Raw genomic sequence first — 22,494 nt, 5'->3', positions numbered from 1 at the left:
CGTACTCTAACGGTGACATGGCGCTCTCTAGTTACACAGGTGCAAAGCAACTACTTGCCAGTTATAGCGTGTGCGGTGCAACTACTAGACGCCATTTAAAATTAATTATCTGCCATAGCTCAACCGTTTGCTGGTAGTGCCGGGTTAGAGCACATCGATAGCAAGCGCTCAAGGTTTAGATACTGGTTGTGGTAGAAGAGCGAAGAGAGAAAAAAACACGCCATGTCCCACACTCTCGGTGCTCGCTATAAACACTAACACGCGCCCAGAAACTGCTCCAGGCGGGACACCTTATTTACGGGTCGTTTGTGCCGTGATGATGGACTCGGCTCGGCAAAACAAAAAAGGATATTCGGTGCACGGGGGCAGTACACACAGATGGCGCAGGCAGTGATGATGATGTGGGTATCTAGGTTCGAGCACACATTTCCTTTCACCACGGTATGCGAGAGTGAATGTGTGCGTGTGTCTCCTAAATAGGTGCTCACACGCCGTGTCAGACAACTCCGGGAACAACTTTATTTAACACGGTTCCCCCCTAGAACGCACACGTTTCTGTAGATCCCGCAGGATGCGAGGGAAGCATCTATCTCGGTGCTACAACAGCAAACTTCTTCATAGTCTCAGTGACCAGCCAGACCAGCGCTGCCGACAGGTGGAAGTTAATTTCACTGGTTGAAAAAGTTCCTACTTCGCACCTTCCATTTGACGGCGTTGGGCCCTGTTGCTTCGGACCGGGTTTTGTAGGTTAGGACGAGGGAGATACGAAAGATATTCGGTGCAGTTTGACACGATGTCATCAACATGTGCTATAATCGACAGCAGAGCTTATCGATTTTTGTACCTCACGATGACATGTAAAACTTTTCCCTTCGGTCAGCATTGTGGATTTTTGACATTGAGATGGGATTATCCTAATTATGAGATGTAAGATATCAGATAATAGCTGCAGCTAGGCTTAGATTTTTGGCATGGGAAAGATTGGAACGGTACCTGTACATACCAATATTAATTTCATAAATTGCTACATAATATGCTACAAATTTGATACATATATTAACTCCCAACAACCAACAACCGTAAAGGTCAACAAAAGCGGGCATTAGTCAAGCCCAGGGCGGAAAAACATAGCAGAAAAAGAAAGTTAAAAATTCTACGTTCCAACTCTAACCTCTTTGGGGCAAGCTCCACTTTTTTCCTCTTCAGCGTCAAAGCAAACGGGCACAAACAAAAAAAGGGGTCCGTTTTAACCCATCCACGTCGGGTTTTAATCCCCCCGAGTTGTGCATGGTAATTGAATCAAAACCGTTTCATACCACAAATCCTGCCAGCGCGACCAAAGGATCCATATCTAGCGTTCGCCAAACCCGCGCATGGGGGTAACGACCTACAAAACCCACCACCGAAAAGCCCCAAAATCTTCTCTGTTTCGGGCTGACACGGCCACTATTCAAAAGGATTTGCTATTCTAAAATAAACGTCCACCCTTCAAGTGATGCTGCTAATGCACATTTGACGGGACGCATTCCCCAGAGTTCTAGAGCATTAAATTCCAGAGTTCTAGCGCTTGGTTTGCTATTATCAAACAATTCTAGGCAACACACACTCACACACGTATCCCAACAGACGTATCACATGACGTCAAGCTTCGGCAGCACATTGAACTGTATCGAAAGATCTAAAGCCAAACCCAGCATCCAAAGCTCCTAAAAATATGCAGAAATGTTTCCAAACACTTTGCCCTTCAAACGACACTGGGGTTCATCATTTCAGACACGGTAGTCGAGAGCGGAAGGTTTTCCCCGTTTTTTGACAAGTTGCTGCGTTGCTCATTATCATGGGATTTTTGGGTGTGAGATGTGTCTATTTGCAACCAAGCTTTAGGAACTTTTCGAACCTAGCAACACAAAGGGTAGGCAACAACGAAAATAAATATTAAAAAACGTTACAACGAATACACATTATTCGCGTACTTTTTTAGAGTTTGACAAAATAGAAAAAAAACGTCGTAATGTTTACGCGCGTTCGGGCTAAAGGACGTTGGACAATGGCTCGCGGGCAAACACACGCCCGCCCTGTCGTTCGTGTGGTAAAAAAGTGAGAAAAAGTTGTTAATTACATAACAACAACAATAAAAGTAAGCAAGTCAAAAGCGTTCTGCCCACGGACACACGCAGCAGCAGCAGCAATAGCTAGCAGTGGCGGCAGCAACACATTACGGGTTACGGTGTTATCGGAAAACGAGGAAGGAACCAAGCCTGAGGGGAAAAGTTGCTACTTTTTTTTACTTTCCCAGGCGAAAAAAATACAAATTATACTAATGAGATTTTTTGTTATTCGTTCGAGTTACTTGTGCTAGAATGTGCTAGAAGTGTTGGTACTTGTAATGTTTGGGTTAAGGAAATTCTATACGCGCTGGTAAGGAACGGACCAAATTATGCAGGCGACGAAGTACCCACAGGCTTGCGGTATCGTTCGTGAAGTGTTTTATTACAGTAAACAGAAACTAATATCTCTGAGCAGCATCATCATGCATGTTTTGGGGATATAAACGGGAAGAAACCCCTTTTAAATGTAAATACAAGTTCAATTTACCGATTTGTTGTGTTTTGTCGAGTGAGATAGGAAACTGGTTGCTTCAAGAAACGCCTTCAAGTACGCCACACCAGAGATACGGGCCAACACCAGCTCTGCTCTACTACTAGCGTGGAAAAGTATCCCACAGCACAGTCACACTTTACTACCACCACAAGGAGAGGCTTCAATTATGCTACACTTTATCACTTGTAACAGTACGCTGTAATTAGAATAAATTGTGTAAGACACTCTTCAATTCCTTGCTGCAATGTTTCCCTCGACAAGGGTGTTGAATTTCGAGTCACATCGATTACGGGTCCACTTTATCACACTGTCCTGTTTCGATCGATGAGTTCCTTTTTGAAACATAATCGTTCCCATTTTCTTTGTTTGTATCTTGAAAGAAGTTGTGGTTTTTTTGCGCACCTTGCTCTTTTCATCCAGTCACCGCACATTGTTTATTAAATCACACGTAGAATTTCTTTTCTTCCAGCAAACCGTTTTATGACCAAACAAAACAAAGCATAAGAAACACTCACACACACATACCCAAGCATAAAAGCTCCGGAAATGGAATAGAAATAATTTTCAAAGTGAAATGAAACGAAACAAAGGGAGAAAAATGTGCTGCAGTTTGGCAAATTGTTTCGGCTGCTTGCTAGTTCCATTTGCTCCCTTCCCTCCCTATTCCTTCTTTCATGTCTACTCATATTGGGATCATGTCCACCACGTGGCGAACGAGTAATGTGTTCTATTGGATGGGTTAAACGAACAGGAGAGGAAAAGAAAAACCTTTCCCAACCGAACAACGCGCGCCGCCGATATGGCGACGAAAATAGATTAAAACTCTATACGCTTTTCGTGTCAGCTTTTCTTTCTTTCCTGCCAGCCTGCCTGCCTGCCAGCCAGTCAACCCCGCTTTCTCTGACGGTCGCAACCTGCCGGATAGTTCCATTTTTTTCCGGCGAGGATTAGGGTGAGAACATGCCTTATCGAATGCCTCCGCAACATGAACCCCGTGAACTTTGGCTGGACTCTTGGCAAAGTCCGACCGATCGTGACCTCAGCGACAGTAGAGCTCTCGAGCGACTTTCCTGCCAAAACTCAGAGACCGAGCCGGACACACGTTCGTGGGAATGGTTGTTGGTTGGGCATTCAGCAGTGTCGTCGCACTTGAATTTACCGCCACTGTGTGTTCGGATTGAGTGCGGCGAGCAGCATACAACACAAGCGAGAACAAAATATTTATCTGCAGAGCGATATAGAACACAAACACACACACAAAACACACCGCGGAGAGCAATTCTGCAACAAGATTCTTTCGAAACGTCTTCCTTTATCCCTTCGGATCGGTGGCATCTCGAGTAATGCTTCGCACGCCAAACGAACAGCATCACTGCAGAGGACACAATCACACAACAAACCGGGCGATATGTTTGGCTTTTCCCCCGTGCTGTCATATTCTCGCTACAGTCAACCAGCAGCAGCAGCAGCAGCAACGACAAAAAAGCTCAGATTAAGGGAAGAACGTCGGTTGAAAGGGATAGGACAAATTGAATTTCGGAAGACGCAGCAGATAACGATTGTCGATTAAGAAGGCTACTCTAAGGCTGTGCCTGCTGAACAGTATCCATAGTCCTGTGCGCGTTGGCCACATCACATCTCCACAACACAGCATTAGCACGATTATTTCGAGCTTCTCGGCTAGACAGAAAGAGAGAGAGAGAGAGTTGGGAAAGGGCAGAAAAGAAAAGAAACCACCAACCAACAATGTGCCCAGTTTCCGTCGCGATAAGAACGAATCCTTTCACTGACATTTACCGGAGTGGGGGTCCCCCTATTTTCGGCTAAGAAACGTTGCAAACGTGCCGTTTTGTTGCGAAAAACTAGCATAAAGGATTGCTTTGACGTTTGCCGCCAAATGGTTTGGCATCATTCGAACGATTTGCTTGAATGTACTCCCTGCCTGCCATGTGCCTTTAAACACACACACTGTAATGGACGACAATATTCCGGTGAAAGGATTTGGGCCTTTGCGAAGTACACAATAGAGCCCAAATGGAGGGAATTAAAAATACCTACACACTTTTCAAATGCCACGTACGGTCTCTCTGTCTTCTCAACTCCACATATACACTTGTGTGGTCTCAAAAACAAGGTTGGTGAAAAATGGATAGCGCGCCAAGCTTGAAGTCGCCCCCAATAGGTCGGCATTCTAGACGATGAATCACAGGAGGCACCACCTCTCTGCCCTCTTCATTCATGTGCACTGGAACATATACCTGGAACATATTATGCAACCTCTTTACAGCATTCTCCGCTCCTTTATTGCTACCGACCCGCCCAAAGGAATTCTCCGACATGGAAGAATGTGAAAGCGTAGAATGAAAAGAACCAGCCATCAAACTACGTTACCAAAGGAGAGCGCCACTGTGAATCGTGGTACGTGGTCCCAGTGCCTGGACGGCCTACTAGGGTCCTCCGTGCAATAAATCGTCACACCACGTCGTCATCGGTGGCGTGGTTGAGTTGTTTCTCGGTGACTTTCGAGACTCTCAGATAAACATACTACATCTCCCCGCCCTTTGCCACTAAGGCAAAACCACCATTAGCAGTGGGCACACAATGTGCTGTGCCCTCCTCCTCCTTGCCAAAGTGCTCCGGTCGGTTGACTTCGAGCCGTTTCTTGTGTGTATGCAAATAATGGACGTAACACTTCACCCCCATCCACGTGGCAACACGTCTGTCTTTCTCAGGATGCACACGCCGTGATGGACCATCAGCAGACGACGAGGACGACACAGAGACACACGACCGGGCCCGGTCTTTCATCATCATTCTTCGACGACGACACCTTTGGCGCTCGGGCACGTGCGAATAGTGGCGCCATCTTGTCCCCCACATACACACACACACACTCCCCGGGACACCCAAAAAGGGAATAAAAATCGTCCCATCGGTACGGAACCGAGCGCACCTGGCACGGGGCTCGGACAGCAAACGACAGCAGCAGTGTATGAACACCTGCAGCACCTGCGGTGGTAGTAGGCTGGTATCTTGCTTGCCCCCGTTCGCTTGGCCTTTACCACTAAAGAATGCTGACAAAGCATTAATGCAAATTTCTGATCGTACTTTCCTTTCTGGAGCTCTCTCGCTCTCTCTTGAGCGGCGGATCGACCTTCGTTCTAACACAATCCTGGAAAGTGCCTCAAACCGCTATTGTGTGCTGCACAAATGGAATGCTTTTCATCCGTTACGGGATTTAATTTCTTCAGCCCCGTCCGTTGTGCAGACCACACGCGATCCGGTATCGGAACAGCCGCAGCGAGATATCCACCAGGGGCACCACCACCAACTCGAAATCGGAATAATGTGTACTGCTGCGAGACATTTGTCACGGCCATTCGAATACGAATACATCCCCCTCCCCTGACAGTGGCATCGATTCCCGATGGTCGTTTTTACACCCAACCACCCACCCACCCGCTCTTTTGTCACGTCCGTATTTGTATTCACAGGTCGGGTGAAAAACACCTGCAAAATATCGATCAGATTTCCCGCAACGATGATGTGTTGAATTTTTGATTCGTTTCTTGGCAACATCCGGTGTCAAACGGTGCCGCAGGTTTACTTGCATCGATTTGGGGGAGGAAGAGAGAGAGATAGAGCGCGCAATAGCTGCTGAATATATGCACGAGAAACAAATAAAATAAGAAGCAACAAAAATCACTCCATTCTCTCTTGTGAGTTTCCAACGCCAACCGACATTGTCGCTTGTGTTGCTGGAAGCGTTATTTATGGGCCTGGAGAGATTGTGGAAGACGCGAACGTGATATGATCGAAAGTAGATTTGGTGTGCGCTCTTTTGCTGCCTCTTTGCAGAAAAAGTTTCTACACGGGGGAGCTTGCAATATGATACACAAACAAATATTTCACCAAGCTTTTCGCGTACAGTTTGCAGCATAAATCTTCATTCCACACAGAATGCTGTCGTTTAACTTAAAAGCAATACTTTATTATTCTTCGTGTTTTGGTATCCTTCTGCCGATCAAAACTGTTTGCAATAAAATTTTGCTTTATTGACATACACACACGAACACACACACACAAATTTAAGCGTTGCACGATTCGTATCTCAAACATTTCGTAAGGTCACGCGGCAATGACTTTATGCGCGCTCGTTGGCATAACTAGTCAAACTGGCACAACAACCAGACTTACTGTGCAAAGGCAAAGCAAAGAAGTAAAAAATAAAAAAACCATTAAGTAAAAGTCATGCCCAAAGACCTGGTGAAGGTACACACCGGGCCGGCGTGCAATAGCGCGACAAAGTTAAACAGTCAAGGACGAACCGGAGCTTTCGGCGGACAGCCAGCGGGTCTCCAAAAGTCAACTTTCACCTGGGTAACATTGAACGCAGCAAGTTCAATACTGCTGGAGTGGAGTGAGGGGTATCCCTACCGGTAGCGTATAACAACTACTCGAACCGGCTATTATCGTCGATCGAAGAAAAAAACGAAACATTCCGACGAGATTAAGAACTTGCAATTGATTGCAACCTGCCCCGCACCAGAGGACACTTTGAGCTAATCTGGAAAGGTTTCCTGAGCTGATAGTTGTTGACTTATCGCTGCACAGGCAATTCGGAACCGTTTGACCCCGGTTGATCCGCTTCTGGTGTACAAAAGCTTTGTCAGTCTTGATGATATACAGTTAGTACATCCAATTTATCCCGTAAAAGTTGAGATTGTCTTCATCACGAAACTTCAATATACAGTGCTATCAATACTCCCTGGCTGGCTATTAAAAGGCTGCAAAGGTGGAATAGACCCAAAAATAGTGCTACCTTCGCAAACCTTCACTACAAACGGGAGCTGGAAGACGTAATACGATACGATCAGCCTGCCTCAATACTCCACCGGGACGTCGAACAAAGGCTCCATCTCGGCTACATAACCAGGAGTTTTTGTGGCTTTGTACTGCGATTCCCGACGATCTTCCCGACGTGCCGTACGCTCTTCTTGATTGGTGGACACACAATAACAAAAAAATACCTCGGAGTATCTTCCATCGTACCCGGTAAGGATCGAAGCACCTGACTTCATCAAGAAATTTGGACGTTAAAGAAAGAACCTGCCATACGGTTGAAGAAATCGATGGCAAACACATGACGACCACACACAGCCGTTCACTAATCACGAACGACAAAAAAGGATAGTATTACCCAACTCTTTCATTCTCTCTTTCTTCCCCTCTCTCTCTCTCTACATGTTCAATACATATCTTGCCCTTGTATCGCCGTACTGCTAAGCTTTCGTAGCGTTATTTATTCACACGCCAAATACCCAACCGCTGTAAAAAAAAAGAGCGACTACGAAACGGCACGGGAGCAACAAGCGGCGCGGCAGGGAGGAAAGCAGAGTGGTTAAAAAAATCAATTTCAATAACTAGATCTACTCAGCCCAGCGAAGAGTGGTAGTATCTGCAGTGAACGCCGGAGCAAAAACGACAGCAATGGGGTGGCGCACGTTCCAAAGAATGGACTAGTAGCGCACACAAATGCACACCAGACGGCGAACGGCGACGACAACGAGACGTCGAAACCAGAGGTCGCCTTTCATTTTTAATAGCAAGTATCTGCATAAACGTTCCCCACACCGTATCCCCTCTTCCTCCCGGTTTTGGTGAATGAGTTCCGCGCACACGGGCACAGTGTGCACGAATGTCCAACCAACGGTCACAGTAAAACGTACGTGAGGGCGTTGTAGAATTACGGTCCTCTCTCGGCCCTTTCGGTATCCCACCACCACCACCAGCAGCAGTCTGTCACCGGTGCAATGATTTTGCAAATGAAACAGGCAGCTGGATTGCATCTCCGGTGCAGCATGTTGAACCAGTTGGACAGAGTTGTGCTAAGCTGCGAACAGTCGAACAGTAAAACGTTTGAAGACCTACCAATGATTTGAGGGGCTCAACAAAAAAACTCTTACAGTCACCCATAAACCGACCATGAAGTGAATGGTTGTAGGTCCACGGTGAACATGGACAGATGGGTCAAGGAGGGCGATACACACTATCCAACATCCCGAGTGTAGAAAACATAAAAGTCAAAGAGAAAATATGCTTTTCATTTCGACTGATAGTCATCACCGGAGGAACCGGGCGGTCCTCCTCCTCCCTTGGTAGCCTACATTTCGTGCCCGAGTACGAGAAGCGGTGGCATAAATCCTTCCGAGCTATCTATTCTCGTCCGGGCAAAAAGCGCTTTTTATCTGCGCTACCAAAGCTGATGGTTTGACCAGGTGCACAGGTGCCACAGGTACACACTGCGCGCTGGACACTCGGACCATCGATGTACTTTGGTCGGATTTTTACCGACACAGGATTTCCGACACAGCGATGGCTTCAATTATACTGCCTGTAAAAAAGAGGCACAAGAAGGGCCCGAAAGGATTATTTCCACTGGTCAACCATTTGATTCCAACAATTCGACGTAAGCTTTTCCGCCGGGTTTCAAAGATAACTGGCAAACTGAGGGGCAAACCCACCAACGCCAGACGACGAACTTCCGCGTAGTGCGCACACATCTGTTTGATTAGAAGCGATATGAGTGAAGGATTTTCGGATCGACCCCCCTGTTAGACACTCGGATCGGATACGCCATAATTTAATAGCACCTGCCAGCCCAAGCACCACCCCCATTTGATCTAGATTGGCTGCCGATGAAGAAGAACGCGCCAGCTATTCGGTGAGGTGTGGTGTAGGTAATAACAAAAAAAAACGCGAAGAATGCACTTCATTCCTATGCGAGCACTAATGTCGGCACACACATCGCATTACGGCAAGTGCAGCCCACGTGCGTTTGCAAACACGATAGTGCGGGCCCGGCGCACCGATAGACAATAGCGCGCCGCGGTAAGTGAGGTTAATTGAGGTTACTTTTCTCAGCCACCCTTTCGCACCGGTCGCTCGCCTACGATACACTAGCTTCCGACCACTAGGCACCACTATCGCGGGTTAATTTACCGCCGCGCGTCAGCAGGGTAGAGGGCAAAAAATTGGTTTAACGACGCGTAACGAAGAGAATAAATAGTGCTAATATGCTTTTCAGCTGGTTTTTGTTCTACTGATAGATACTGGTGCTGCAAAAATGTGTTAAATGTTCCAGTAGCACATGGGCGCGCGCGCGCGTCAAACCATAAATAGCGCCTCATAAAGTGGTACAATTTGTTTTCCGCAAAATGCCCCCCACGCAACACGCGAAAGCTTCTCATTAGTAGTAACAACAACAAAAACACACACTCACAGAGGCTCCAACTAGTTGAAATTTTGCACATCCTAATAGTAATTCTTTTAACCGCACGAGATTAATTCCAATCAGGTGAGGACGACGACGACGACGACTCCACTAACGAACGTCACGTAGTGTGTACCGCCGGGGCATATGTGTGCGAACGGGCGGCACTTCAATTATTCATGGTGCACATTCGCGCTCCAGTGATACACAAGGCGGTGGTAGTCCCCCGAGTCGGTCTTCCAGTTGCTCCAAACGGAACTCTCTACCAACGAACTTCTCCTGCCCACTGCTACTACTACGCCAGGTTGACTGGTGTCAGTAATGTACGCGCTATTTTTAGTTCATCCTCTCCTGCAAGCAAGTATGTAAATTGGGCGCGCTGGAAGTGTACACTATTGCGGCTCTCCGCTCGATTCGATTTGTAATCACATACCGCCGCACACACATACATACCGCAGTAGAGAGTTTAACGTAGGCCGGAAGGGGGATGTGTATGGCAACCACCAACCAACCACCGCTCGATTGAACGAGCTGACCTCCACCAGCTGCGAGCTGACACACATGCGGCGACGAACGTCCATCCAGGAGATCATCCAAGAAGGCGAGAACGGATGTGAAACATGCCGCCGGTTTGTCCATCTGGCGGAAGGTGTGGCTACGTGTGTGGGATTCATTGCCCACCAACATCAAAGGGGAGTTGGGGGTGCGATGGATTATGTCCAACAGTTCATCCATGTTTCTGATGTGCGTGGGACGAAGAAGCAATTGTGAGTATATGAGCTATGGACATAACATATCGCACGTGCTTTTTTTTAGCATTTCAAGTATCCCGAGTTGACCGAGCAGAAGGAGACATTCAGAAGTTTTGTGAGGTTCAACATGTGTATGGGAGGCTTTAACGATCGGATTGCGTCACGCTTCAAGGTTACCAACACGTCGGGCCACTATTAAATAATACAGTGCACTATACCATGGCGTGCTGCGGCCGTTAGAGCGAGTTTCAATCGTAATGCGATCGTTTGATAATGGCTGGTATGCAACACGAACCAAACCAGCAGGCCCAATAGCCACTACTATCTCCCGTGTAAACCTGTTCGCGCATCAAAATTGCACACAATTACAGTTCACACAAAAGATGTAATCACGGTGCACGATTGGTCCCGGCGCAAAATCCCACTGCGGGATTCATTCACGCCTCCCAATACACACCAGCGTCGTGTGACCTTTCGCGGTTGGACATCATCCCTCACCGACATCAACACATTCCTGGATCAAATACGTCAAATCGATTGTGGCGAATGTGACACATCGCTATTAGTACCAATTGATCGATCAGTTCAGCAACTTGCCGCGCTGATAAGCCGCTCACAGCCAGCGATGATGATTCAGTGCGTCCACCACCACAAAGCAGCCCAAATTATGGCAATAAAGTGTGAACCAAACTGCTATCATCGCACACGAAATTCGATTGATAGCTTCACCCTATCGAACACACGTAACAAACCCAATAACTCTTCTGCACACCTTTTGGGGCTGCAAAGATGAAACGCTTCCCGCCTCTCCAGTGGCAACCCGATCAAAGGCCACGTTCCGGAGGGAACTGTAGTTTGCTAATTAACTTTTGCTGTGTGTTTCTGAGTAGGGTACCCGGCTCGGTCGCCTGTTGATTCGCCGTCTCCCGTTAAATCCTGTTGAATAGTGGGAAGAGCGAGAGCAACAAAAAAGGGAGAAAAAAAAACCTAAAGTTTCCAAAAAATCTGTCACTTGCAGCAAGTAATCCGACGAAACTTTCATCCCCAAATCACCCATCAACGAAACACACAGAGAAGCTTTGGGCCTGGACTAATCGATGCCCGACAAAAACACCCATCCCTCAGGGGAGGAGGGGGGAGGGAGGTGGACTCCCGTCGACTAATGAAACGAACTTTGCCATTTTTCCGATCTATTATTGCGAATGCCGCCGGTACACTAACAGGCACGCTGAAAGTTTTCGGTTTTTTCGTCAACCAGATGGGCACCAAATGACGCAGAAAGTGAATCGTTTTTGTGTCCTCTTTCCCCCTAACTCACTTTTCTGTCTTGCTTCTATTGAGAAAGAAAACATATTTATGAGTGCTTTTGGAGCACATTGGCGCACGTACAGTTAGATAAGTATGGCATTGAAGCGCAAGCAGGTTGGGGCTCGGGCTTTTTTCTTTCTTCTTTGGAACCTACTCGGTGCTATCCAAAAAAGAAGCAAACCTGCCGATTGTCGTCTTTTTATAACCTCCACCTGGCCTCTCCTTATCGATTTCGGCCCACCCGTGTGTGTGTGTGAGAGAGTTATGGAACATAATCGATTAAACAATTAATAATACTTCCCCCCACCAGTATTGGCGAGCGAAAGCAGGGCTCCGGAACCTTTTCCCTTTCCCCAAAACGATCGTAAGACGGCAACAACATGTCGATGGCAGAAAGTTGCGACACAAAGACCAGCAGAAAAAAAATCATGTCGTAAAAATCGCACGGAGACAAAAGCAACCCACGCAGGGCAGTCCCTAAACGGGGAGCCCCAAATGGACTGAAAATTAAAATATTTCATGCCGAGCCGAAGCAGCACGGTAGTCCACGCTAGTCCAACATCATGGCCCGGGTCTACATTAATTTACACACACACACACACAAAGTGATTTAATTTTTTCCTTGCGGTAGTCCACCGTTCGTTACATTTCCCTTACATCCCTCTGGCCCGTCTGGGCAGGAAAGAACATTAATTTTCCACTTCATTGATGGCGGGGACTGGGAGCTAAAGCCCTACGGGTAAAAGGGTAACCACGATAAACCAACGGGGGCCCGGGCGACGGGAACTGATACACGCTGGTAAACAGGTTGTACGCGGGAGGACCAGAGATAACGGAAAACACCAAAACTAACAACATATCACACCCGATAATTAACAACATAAGGCTAGCTGGCTGGTTGGGTTGGGTTGGGTTGGTGACTGGGCGGCATCAACACAAAAAAAGGGTTGTCATCCGGCCCCGGCTGGCTGGCTGGCCGGATGGGTAATAAAATATTTATCGATGTCCACGAACGCGCCCATTACGTTATTGACTTAAATCATGCTCCGTGCGCTATTTGTCCGCTCCCGCTGGCACTTGTGTTCACACGGAAAGTCATCGTGTCGGTAAGATTTATGCACTGGCACGATCGTTTGCTTCTGGTTTTGATGCCTCGCAGCCCACCCTTCGGAGTGGCGTGTGGAAAGGGTGTTCAATTCGTCACTTCTGTCACGTAAAAATGCGCCCTACCCCCCCAACACCCAAACCGCACAATGTCACTGGGCACGACAAGGTTCGATCGAGAACACACAGCCGAACGGGACGACAGCAGCAGAACGTGGTGGCACTGGCGAGGGATCGCGAGGAAAGCATGCTTCACCAAGCGTCTCCATCGGGCACGCAAAGCTGGTCTGCGTTAATGTAGTTTTCTTTTCTCTTCTGTGGTCAAATAATTGAGCAAATAACACATTCAACGAAAAGCAAACGTAACAAGAACGCGTAACTGCTTCACTGCACGACATGTTGTTTGCACCTTTCGTTGGTTTTTGAGCACCGAAAGCGATCAGTTATTACTGTTCTGGACGGATTTAAGCGTCGCTAATGCTTCTCTTAACCCACAGTTACGGCTGCGAAGTGCTAGCAACCGTTTTCTAGCAACTAGTGACACCTCCGGATAAGGATTCGTTTTGTATTTGGTCACCTTTTCACTTTCAACTAACTGCACGCCTTTCCCAGCGAAAGTATCGTGCTAATAATATATGTCGACGCAAAAACAACACACGGCGATGTGTACACACGGTTGAAGTACACAGATCTCTTCACCGAACAATTTCGAACCGACTTATCGACACCTGCACATACACACACACATGCACACACTCACGCATACACCAAACACTATCGACGGCGTTCCAGCGCGGCAGCAGAGCTCCGTACGGTGCGAAACCTCCTCAAAGACTAAAAATAAAGTGCGTGCCTATCGACTGCCGGACGCGCTCTTCGTGCGATGCTGACTAGCGTAGAGCTGGGGAGAGGCAGAAGAAGGGAAGGGGAATGCACGAGTGTGTGTATATACGTGTGCTGATTGCGTGCCCGCATGTGCTGGAGGGAATCCCGTGTTCACGCGTGTACTTCGAGCTTTCGGAGAGACCGTGAGTAGCACGAGAGAGTGCGAAAGAGCTTTTTGTGAGCTGTTCGTGAGTGCCCGACCGCTCCAAACAATGCACGAGAGAACGGCATCGTATTGTTTTCCACGCAGCTCACGCGCGTGAGAGACCTCTCACCGGGGATAAAACTCGAAGCGGAGAGGTTCACTCACGGCAAGCTTTGGATCCGCCGCTGTGCATATCTCACCAACACAGCCACGCGGACAGGATAATGTACTCGAACATTTTCCACCGTTTCTTACAAATGTCTCCATTCCTTCCACTTCGACCGAAGTGTTCTGGTGGACTGCTACGTAGACTCTCAACTTCCAGGGTTTCCTCTTTTCCACTTTCCGTTCGTTGTGTCCACAAAATTACCCAAAAAAAAATGGAACTTCAACACTCCTCAACCACCTGCAAAGCTGAGCAAGAATGCTAAGAAAAGGCCTAACCTCTGAGATGGTGATGTAGCGCTGCGCGTCCGAGTGTAATCCGTGTGATCGGAAGAACACGTTACAAATAATTTCCTCCCAAAGCTGATCGATAGCTTGTAATGCTCACCGTCTTCCTAGCTTCAGCTTCGCACCCAACACACGTTCTACACTAATCGAGACGATACGGGCTACTAACACGAGCTGCCAACCTCTCGTCCAGAAACGGGTTCTTCCTGCTTCCCTCCTTTCCTGCCCGTCGTTTTCGCTCGCCCCAACAGCCAACTTGCCGACGAATGTGACGCGCCAAACTGTCGTCGAGCTGCTGCCACCAATACTCACACATTATCCTGCCAGCAGCTACACAGGACTCTCCAACCTCTTACCAACACTGCAAAATCCGCGTGCACAGACAATGAGTTCCCTCTGTAGCTCTCTTCAAGGCACGGGGAAGCAGCCCCTACCGATTGACAGAGAAAAAGCTTTCGCCGTCGTAAAGTTTCCCAGAAATCGACGTCCAATCTGACGTGCTGTGCACGGCTGCGCACTCCTGCCAACCGCCAGGACGAGCGTTCACGGAGCCGAGGCTGCTGGGACAGGTACATAAACAGTCCAAGAAAAATTGAAGTGAAGAAAGAACATTCGACTGGAAAAGCTATTGACGGCGGGGAGCGTGCCACCCGTACGCTTACTTTACAAAAAAAAGTACTCAAAAGAGCCTGTTCGCCTCGTGGAGCTTTCAAAAAGGACGTAAAGCTTTTGCTCCAAAGAAAAAGGCCTTTTCGGAGGAAGCTTCCTTTTTTATTCTTTGCGTTCATCAGTACGTGACGGTTTCTGTATGAATTACGATTCGAATTCGTTTCATTGATCGTCAATGATTTCTATGAAACAAATCAAGCAACTCACTTCTGTTGAATGCATTCAGAGCCTCTTATTACCTTTGTACTGTGCATTAGCAATCAGAACTTAACTAGGAACTAACATAAATGTATGAATATCTAAGATAAAACTCATTACAACTTCCATCGAAGAGTTAGTTCAAATTCCATTTAAATGCTGCATAAGTTTTGAAAATTTGAAGGGCTCACAACTCGAAGTATCCTTCTCCTTCGTATATGCTACACAACATATGCTCTCTTCCAAAAAAGACATTCCATAAGTTCGTACTAAAAAAAGCAAACAAGAGCTCGAACATTTCGGCAACATCATCCGAGGTAGCATCTGTTCGAGCGACTCCTTTTAGTTCCTTAAATGACCATACCAATATGTCCCACTGGTCGGCACACTTCATTTCCGAGCCATTCTAGCGCCGGTAATGAGTGTCTCTACTCTCCGTTCGAGAACTTCTGCTCAGCTTCTGAGCACACACACACAGACCAGACCAGCAGAGCCCGGGGTCCGTGGTGTTTTGCTATTGCAAACTTTGCTAATATGTCTCCGGAGCCCACTGGTGGTATTAATTTTATTAGTACCAACTCAATGGTTCGACCGAAAGGCAACGATGGACAGCGAAGCGAAAGTGTACGAACCCATGCAGTTTGGTGAAAAGATGTCCCCCCTGGTGCGGTCGCACAAGTTTGAAGTTACACCAAAAACGATACAAAACGTTTTTATCCGTACGATTTCGGGTGCGAGAGTGTAAGAAATTTTCCCCACATCTCCACACGGAACGATATCGCATGTAATTTAGTGAGGATTTAGAACATGAAACTGTCTTGTTCAAACCCGAATGATGAAGCCGTGTTGCAGGAGGCGTATGGTAGGATGGTTGGGACACTTTAAATGTGGTTCGTATAAATCTCAGCAGCAGAAAACAAATTAAATGATAACCATAAGTGTTAATTGAAGTTAATCGTGTTGGGATTGTATTCAGATGTCTCAGGATTTAAGCTGATTGAAGTCGAAAGAAAATTCAACCAAACTGGAATTCATTTTGTGTTAGAAAGTAAATCTAATTTACAGCGAAATAGAATTTATAATTACCGATTGGGTTCGTTCTGTTTTATGTTCATCCTTACCTGTAACAAAATAAAACAAAAAGCAATTAGCAATCATCAACACTTTCATTTCAACAAGCGTAATAATATATGTTAATGTAATGCATTTTTGCCCATAATCGCGACACATTAAAAATTGATTTCAAATGCATGCAAATAATATTCATGTGTGTAATGCATGCCCATCAATTACAAATGCTCAGAAAGCATGCAAATGAACGAGCATCAAGAAGCTGGTTTCGTAAATATTTCACATTCATTAGCGTATTAGGTTGCAAATGATGAGCGCGATATCGATATAGCGCCTCATCCACCTCCTCCTCCGATTGACCTTTCACCAACCCAATCAAATCGAAGCTGGGTAGAGCACACACGAGCTGGTGCGCAAATTCCGGGCCCTTGCTAAACCCACACACACATACACGCACCGTCAACCGTAAGGGGACCGCAAGGAATGGCGCCATCCAACCGACCGGCGACTTATCCGGAAGGCTCCGCAACGGAACCGATCTACCCGGGCGGTGCGGCGGTTTTAATGGTTGCGGTTAGGGCAGATAATGATGTCATCGGGAAAGGTTTTAGCCGACGACGACGTCGTCGTCGCCGCCGCCTCTGCTGCACGCCGAACGATATGCAAGTCGTTGTTGGGCAGATGCACGCACTGCCCCCGTCCCGGTAATGGATTTCGGACTTGAACGTGCCCTGGAGGCGCGCTGCTGGACGGCAAATGGTGGTGATAATGGGTACAAACAGCGCATTGCACAAGCACCGGGGCTGATTGATATTCATAACGCGCAAGATGCCGAACCGCATTCTGCTTGCCGTCGCCGTCGCTTAGTGGACACCAGGCTCGTGACGCCGCCTGTCTCGGGAGACCACGGTGGGCGCACAGATTGTGTGGACACTCGCGTCAATCGTCGGCTGACACGCATTCTCTAATTACGATGCGTGTCAGCGCGTTGGCCCGTGTCAGTTGGACGGTTTTGCCAGTTGGTCGTGCTGACCTCATCCGAACTGCTGGAGGCCGCCGGAGCAACTCTTGAGGCCGAAAGGCCAAACCGGCGGGCAAGACCGACCGATGGGCCGTTCCGCAACCCGGCAGGGGCTGGAACAATCGCGTCACTCGCGGAAGGCATTTATAACATGGTGTAATTATGCAGGGCAGGCAGAAGGCAAAGATTGGTTTACAACTCATTAACGTGACGTTAGGGCGCGAAGCTTGTCATTTTTTTCCTTGAGAAATCGTTTGTTGTTTGTGTGGCTTAAAAGGGCTTGTTTTGCAGCAGGATTAAACAAACGATAAAGTTACTGCCTGGGATGAATAAACAGACAGTCGTTAAACAGTTAGACAGTATAACGTTAAATTCGTAGATACATTGATAAAACATGCTTACAAAACCTTCATCATTCATTTAAATCGGCAAGATGCCATTTGAAGAGCATATTGTGTAATCTTCCACATAAATATAGAGGTTTATAAGAGCCAATAATCAGGTAGTAACTAGTCAATGATTATTTTTATGGCTAAACAGTTCCAGAGTGCATTGATTACTCTTTACGACCTCTGCCAAGGTTTAAGTGTCTTTACTGGATATAGCAAGTGAATGGCTTTGTAGATACATCGTTAAACAAGCTTCAATTTGTACGAGTAGTACATCATTCAACCAGAGATAAAGCTTATCTCTGGAATTGTTAAACCTTGAATTTCCAACCATTACAATGATTCGCCACAGTATTTATTGAAAATTTGCTGTCCATTAGCTGTCCAATAGCTGCAAACTACACAAAATGTTTATGAAAAAGCCATTCCTTCTCGGCCATCCACCGACGACTGTCCGAGACGACTGTCGAACCGCTTCTCGACTATAAATCTCTCGAGCTCGCGACCATCCGACCAGCTGAACAAACAAACAAGTGTCCATAAATTATGCTTTGCAAATAACACGGCACGAACCGAAACCGCAACCGTCCGTCACTTGATTGAGCTTGCAACTTTTGCCTAAACGCACCGAACCCGCCCGAGGGAGCGCAAAGAGACAACAGCAAATAACAAAAATGCATAACACAATATTCCTGCTTCAAAATAGATTTGCTGCACGCTTTTTTTGCAAACCAGTACCACGTGTGTACCTCGCGTACGAAGATCCTGTTCGGTACGGTCTGTTCTGATGGAATTGTGGAAAAATAAATTACCGGATCGGTCCGTGATGGTGCTGGCTTTAAATGTCATCCGTACTGCCCTCCGTACTGAGTTGTGGACACACGGACGTACTAGCCCTAGCGTATGCCATAAATCGTTACAATACACTGGCAAACGAGAAGGCAAACGAAACAATATAAAAAAGTTTCAACCCCTAACGCCATTAAACCATCTCTGCCGCGTTCGCTCAAACCGAACACATGACAGCGCCAAACAATTAGGCGAAATCAACGCCCGTGCCCCACAGAAGAAAGAAACTGGAAACTAACGTGACAAACTTTTTTTTTTTTTGGGGCAAAAGTTGTTCCCGCACCAACGGCCAAGTTTTCGAGACTCGCGGTTATTCGACCCCCGTGGCCTGGGAAAACGTCAGCCAAACACGCAAGCTATCAACTATGATAAATTTTCATGTAGACATTAAAAACCCATACTTCACCGAACCGGACTATTACCGGGCGGGGTGGGTTGTGAAGCTTCAAACAGGACTCCAGGGAGGCCAGGAACAGTGAAAGATGGATAAATTAGAGCAAATTAGGCGTAAAGGAAGAGAAGCGGAATAGAAGCCAAACCACTTATGCTGTTGTAATCAAAAAAATTAACCTTTAGTTTCAGCCAACGACGCGCAGGAGAAGCCAACTCGCCCCCCCCCCCATCTTCGAAGGTGTAATCACAACTGTACACCCCCGCCACACGGCCACACGTAGGCGTGGACGGCGTGTCGAAAGATTTCACAACCCATGTTCCGACGCTAATTAACATTCCGTTTGCTTCACGCCGCGGCCACCAGGCAATCAGGTCCGCAATGCACGCCTGGCTGGCTGGTGGGGTTGGCGTGTGCGTGTGTTTCGTTGCCTTGTCCCACATAACGACAAGGAACACGGCGCACGGATTTAAGGAAGTTTTTTCAAGGATAAAGCCACAGTAAAATGGCCTCCTCATTCCACTGGGCCCCTTTTTTGCCATCATTAGTATGGAGTAATTTAAAGCCCAACCCGACCCGGGATTGCCTCCCCTTGCCTGCAATCCGGACGCGACGTGATCCTGTGGGCAGGTTAATTTGTTGCGCACACTACCATCACCGTAGCGTAATTGCAGAGCATCGTGCAGACACACACACAGAAGGCATACTAAACAGGATCTCTGGAAGCACAAAACACAGGCCACACCTCAAAATCGTGATTCTTTTGCACAAGCAACAAAAAGCCAACGTTCTCTCCTCTAAAGGAATCGTGCGCTCGGTGGTGTGCTTCAGCTATTGGGAAACCACAATTAATCCATCAACCATTCACCGGCGAGGAGAGCCCAAGCCGCCGCAATCAGCGAACCGATCCGTCAAACGGTGTACATCCGTCCGGACAGGGTGAGTATGAATCACCTAACCGCTTCCTTCTCGCATCACTGGAAAACGCACGGCCGAGAAGCACGGTGAGCTCCCATTGTTTCGGCCGCTTGCTGCTCCACAACACATCCACCGGTCGGTCCATCCATCCCCCAACCAGTGGCGGGTCACGCGACAATGGTTTAACGCCTTACTGCTCGCTAGAAACTTGCCGGTAGGTTTCATCAGCCGGGAATGACGATGACAATATTTATCGTCACCCGACATGAAACATCAATAATCCTATCCTTTCAGCGTACGGGCTCTTCAACAATCTGCTTGTCAACACGACACACACACACAGACATACACACACATTCCAAAAGAAAGGAGATAGAAGGCTATGGAAGTAGAGCTATTCTGGAGACTATTGGAACGACATTGAGGATATGCTCTATCGTTACAAGCCTCGGCGGCGGTTACTGCGGCTTCACATTCACTGGAGCTTTCGAACTAACCGGTACGTAGAATGTCCATTACCCAAAACATCCCCATCCCCATCCAACCACACACGCATGGTGGTTAAAGTTCTGTGCGTAAAGTGCATCCGACAACGACGTGATGGAAGTGATGATTGGGATCGTTCTGTTGTCCACGGTTCATCGTTCGCCGAAAACCGGTCAACCCTCCATCAGAATTACTCTTAGAGCCACTCGATGCAGCATAGCATGTTCCTGGCTGTGAAATCGTTCTACCCAACCCGGGGGTCAGCGCATTTGTGTGCGTGTTTAATTAGTCTCCATCAATTGCACCGGAAATAGACAACGGAGACGCATCGCAGTGGATTCAACTGGATTCAACGCAACGCTATCCTACCACGACCTAAGCTCAGCGTTGTGTGTGAACCGGTCGGTCCACTAGGTTCACGTTTTTGGAACACTCGAAACAGCCTGAAATGATAACGCAAGCACGCAGAGTCCCGCCGGAAGTCATCAACATTCGCACCTCGAGCCGACCAGCCCAAAAAGAGCACACATACACCACCTTTTATTGCATTACCCGTGTGCTGATGGTCAATAGGATCAGCCATTCAACCGATCCGCATGCATACCCCACAGTTGGCACTCAGAGTTTTTGGAAAACGGACGGTATCGTGACCGCCTATAGCCCGCCGGGTAGGTACATCAGCAGTTGTGTTCATGTTCCCCAACAGCCACACAATGGCACGGGGAAAAGGTACACAACAATTCCCACCGTCATTACGATGCACTGGAGGGGAGTTGCATTTTCTTCGAACGTACGCAACACATACGCAAGCAACAAATGGATGCGCTTTTGAGCGAATGCAAATGTGACAGGTAGGTGAGTTTGGTTTTGCGTGACCACCACACCGGACCTGGGCGCATTCCAGACACGGCATACGATGATGCAAACAGGGGGAGAACCATATATCCGTGCCAAGCCGCACATACAATAGAGCGATTAAAAGTGGTCAAATAAAAGATGACAATGAAAGTGATCAAGTTGTGGGGAGGGTTATAGTCGGACCACCGAAAGCACGTCGTAGTTCGTAAAAGGTCGTTGCAGCCTGGACGACGCGCGTTGCCGACTCCTCCCCTTTCCACGTGCTTGCGGGGCCCAGGCTTTCGCCCGGAAGTGCGCACAGTTATGGCACGGGTTAGGGTCGTTATCGCTGTTGCTCGCTGCTCGTCAAAAAGGCATCACGGCACGTTCGGAGTTCGGCTATGACGTTGATTTATAATGCAAACGGATGCATAAAACTGAGTTTAAAATTATATTGTCATCGTCAAGCCGTGATGAGGATTGGAAGTAAAATGGTGAGCGATAGAGATAGATGATACACGTACCATGGTTGTTATAGACTTTAAAAGCTCGTACACACGTAATAGAGAAGCGCGTCTACTACTTCCCGACTCTTTAAGTATCTCTGTACCGGAATAAAAATTCGCTTTCTAAATAACACGCACACTGAAGCTGTATTGCGGAAGACATACAGATTTGCGATAAGAACGAGAAAAGACACATAAAAACAAAATCTTCGAAGTAAACAGGCCCAACGGTGCCGTTGGCAGCTGGCAGGGACGGGAGCAAGAACTGGACTGGAAATGTCAGATCAACCGCACTAACAAAGCCGCCGCTGGATTCGCACGCCTCCGGGAGACCATGCTAGAGTCACACAACACACAACAACGAAGTTACAACGAAACAAAGCGAAAAACTTCTACGCAGCGTACGCGTACAAAGTCACAAACACTCACACACACCGACAAAGGCACACAAAACAGATCGATGTTAAATCCCCGGGATAAAAGCTGCAATGGAAAGTAACAGTGTTTTGAGGGGAGTGGGGAGCGGTTTGTGATGGCAGAGCGGTTGCCACTTCTAATCGTGGTGATGAGTGAGGAAAGCCAGGGCAACAACACAAAAAAAAACACAACACCGACATCAGACTTCAGAGCCTGCCTGC

At 47.5% G+C, this 22,494-nt stretch overlaps 2 protein-coding genes across 12 annotated transcripts in view; both read right to left on the bottom strand.

Annotated features, from left to right (window-relative positions):
* LOC120893498 (neurocalcin homolog) overlaps window positions 1-22,494 on the bottom strand; it is a 115,118-nt gene that overhangs the window by 67,890 nt on the left and 24,734 nt on the right. The window lies entirely within an intron of this gene.
* LOC120893497 (neuronal calcium sensor 2) overlaps window positions 1-22,494 on the bottom strand; it is an 86,053-nt gene that overhangs the window by 49,105 nt on the left and 14,454 nt on the right. Inside the window, exons 1-2 of one of the 5 annotated variants that reach the window (XM_040295424.1) lie at window positions 13,616-13,880; window positions 2,596-2,797 (exon numbers count right to left, since the gene is read on the bottom strand). The exons of 1 other annotated variant lie outside the window; for it this stretch is intronic. Coding sequence is in view for 1 of the 4 variants with exons in the window: in XM_040295423.1 (XP_040151357.1) it covers window positions 21,875-21,877 (3 nt within the window). In the remaining 3 variants the exon portion in view is untranslated. 3 more of the 5 variants (XM_040295423.1, XM_040295425.1, XM_040295427.1) reach the window with 3 other exon arrangements.

The sequence above is a fragment of the Anopheles arabiensis genome, chromosome 2 (genome assembly GCF_016920715.1).
Source record: "Anopheles arabiensis isolate DONGOLA chromosome 2, AaraD3, whole genome shotgun sequence".
Classification (NCBI taxonomy): Eukaryota; Metazoa; Arthropoda; class Insecta; order Diptera; family Culicidae; genus Anopheles; species Anopheles arabiensis.
This window is presented reverse-complemented; position numbering and strand designations above follow the sequence as displayed.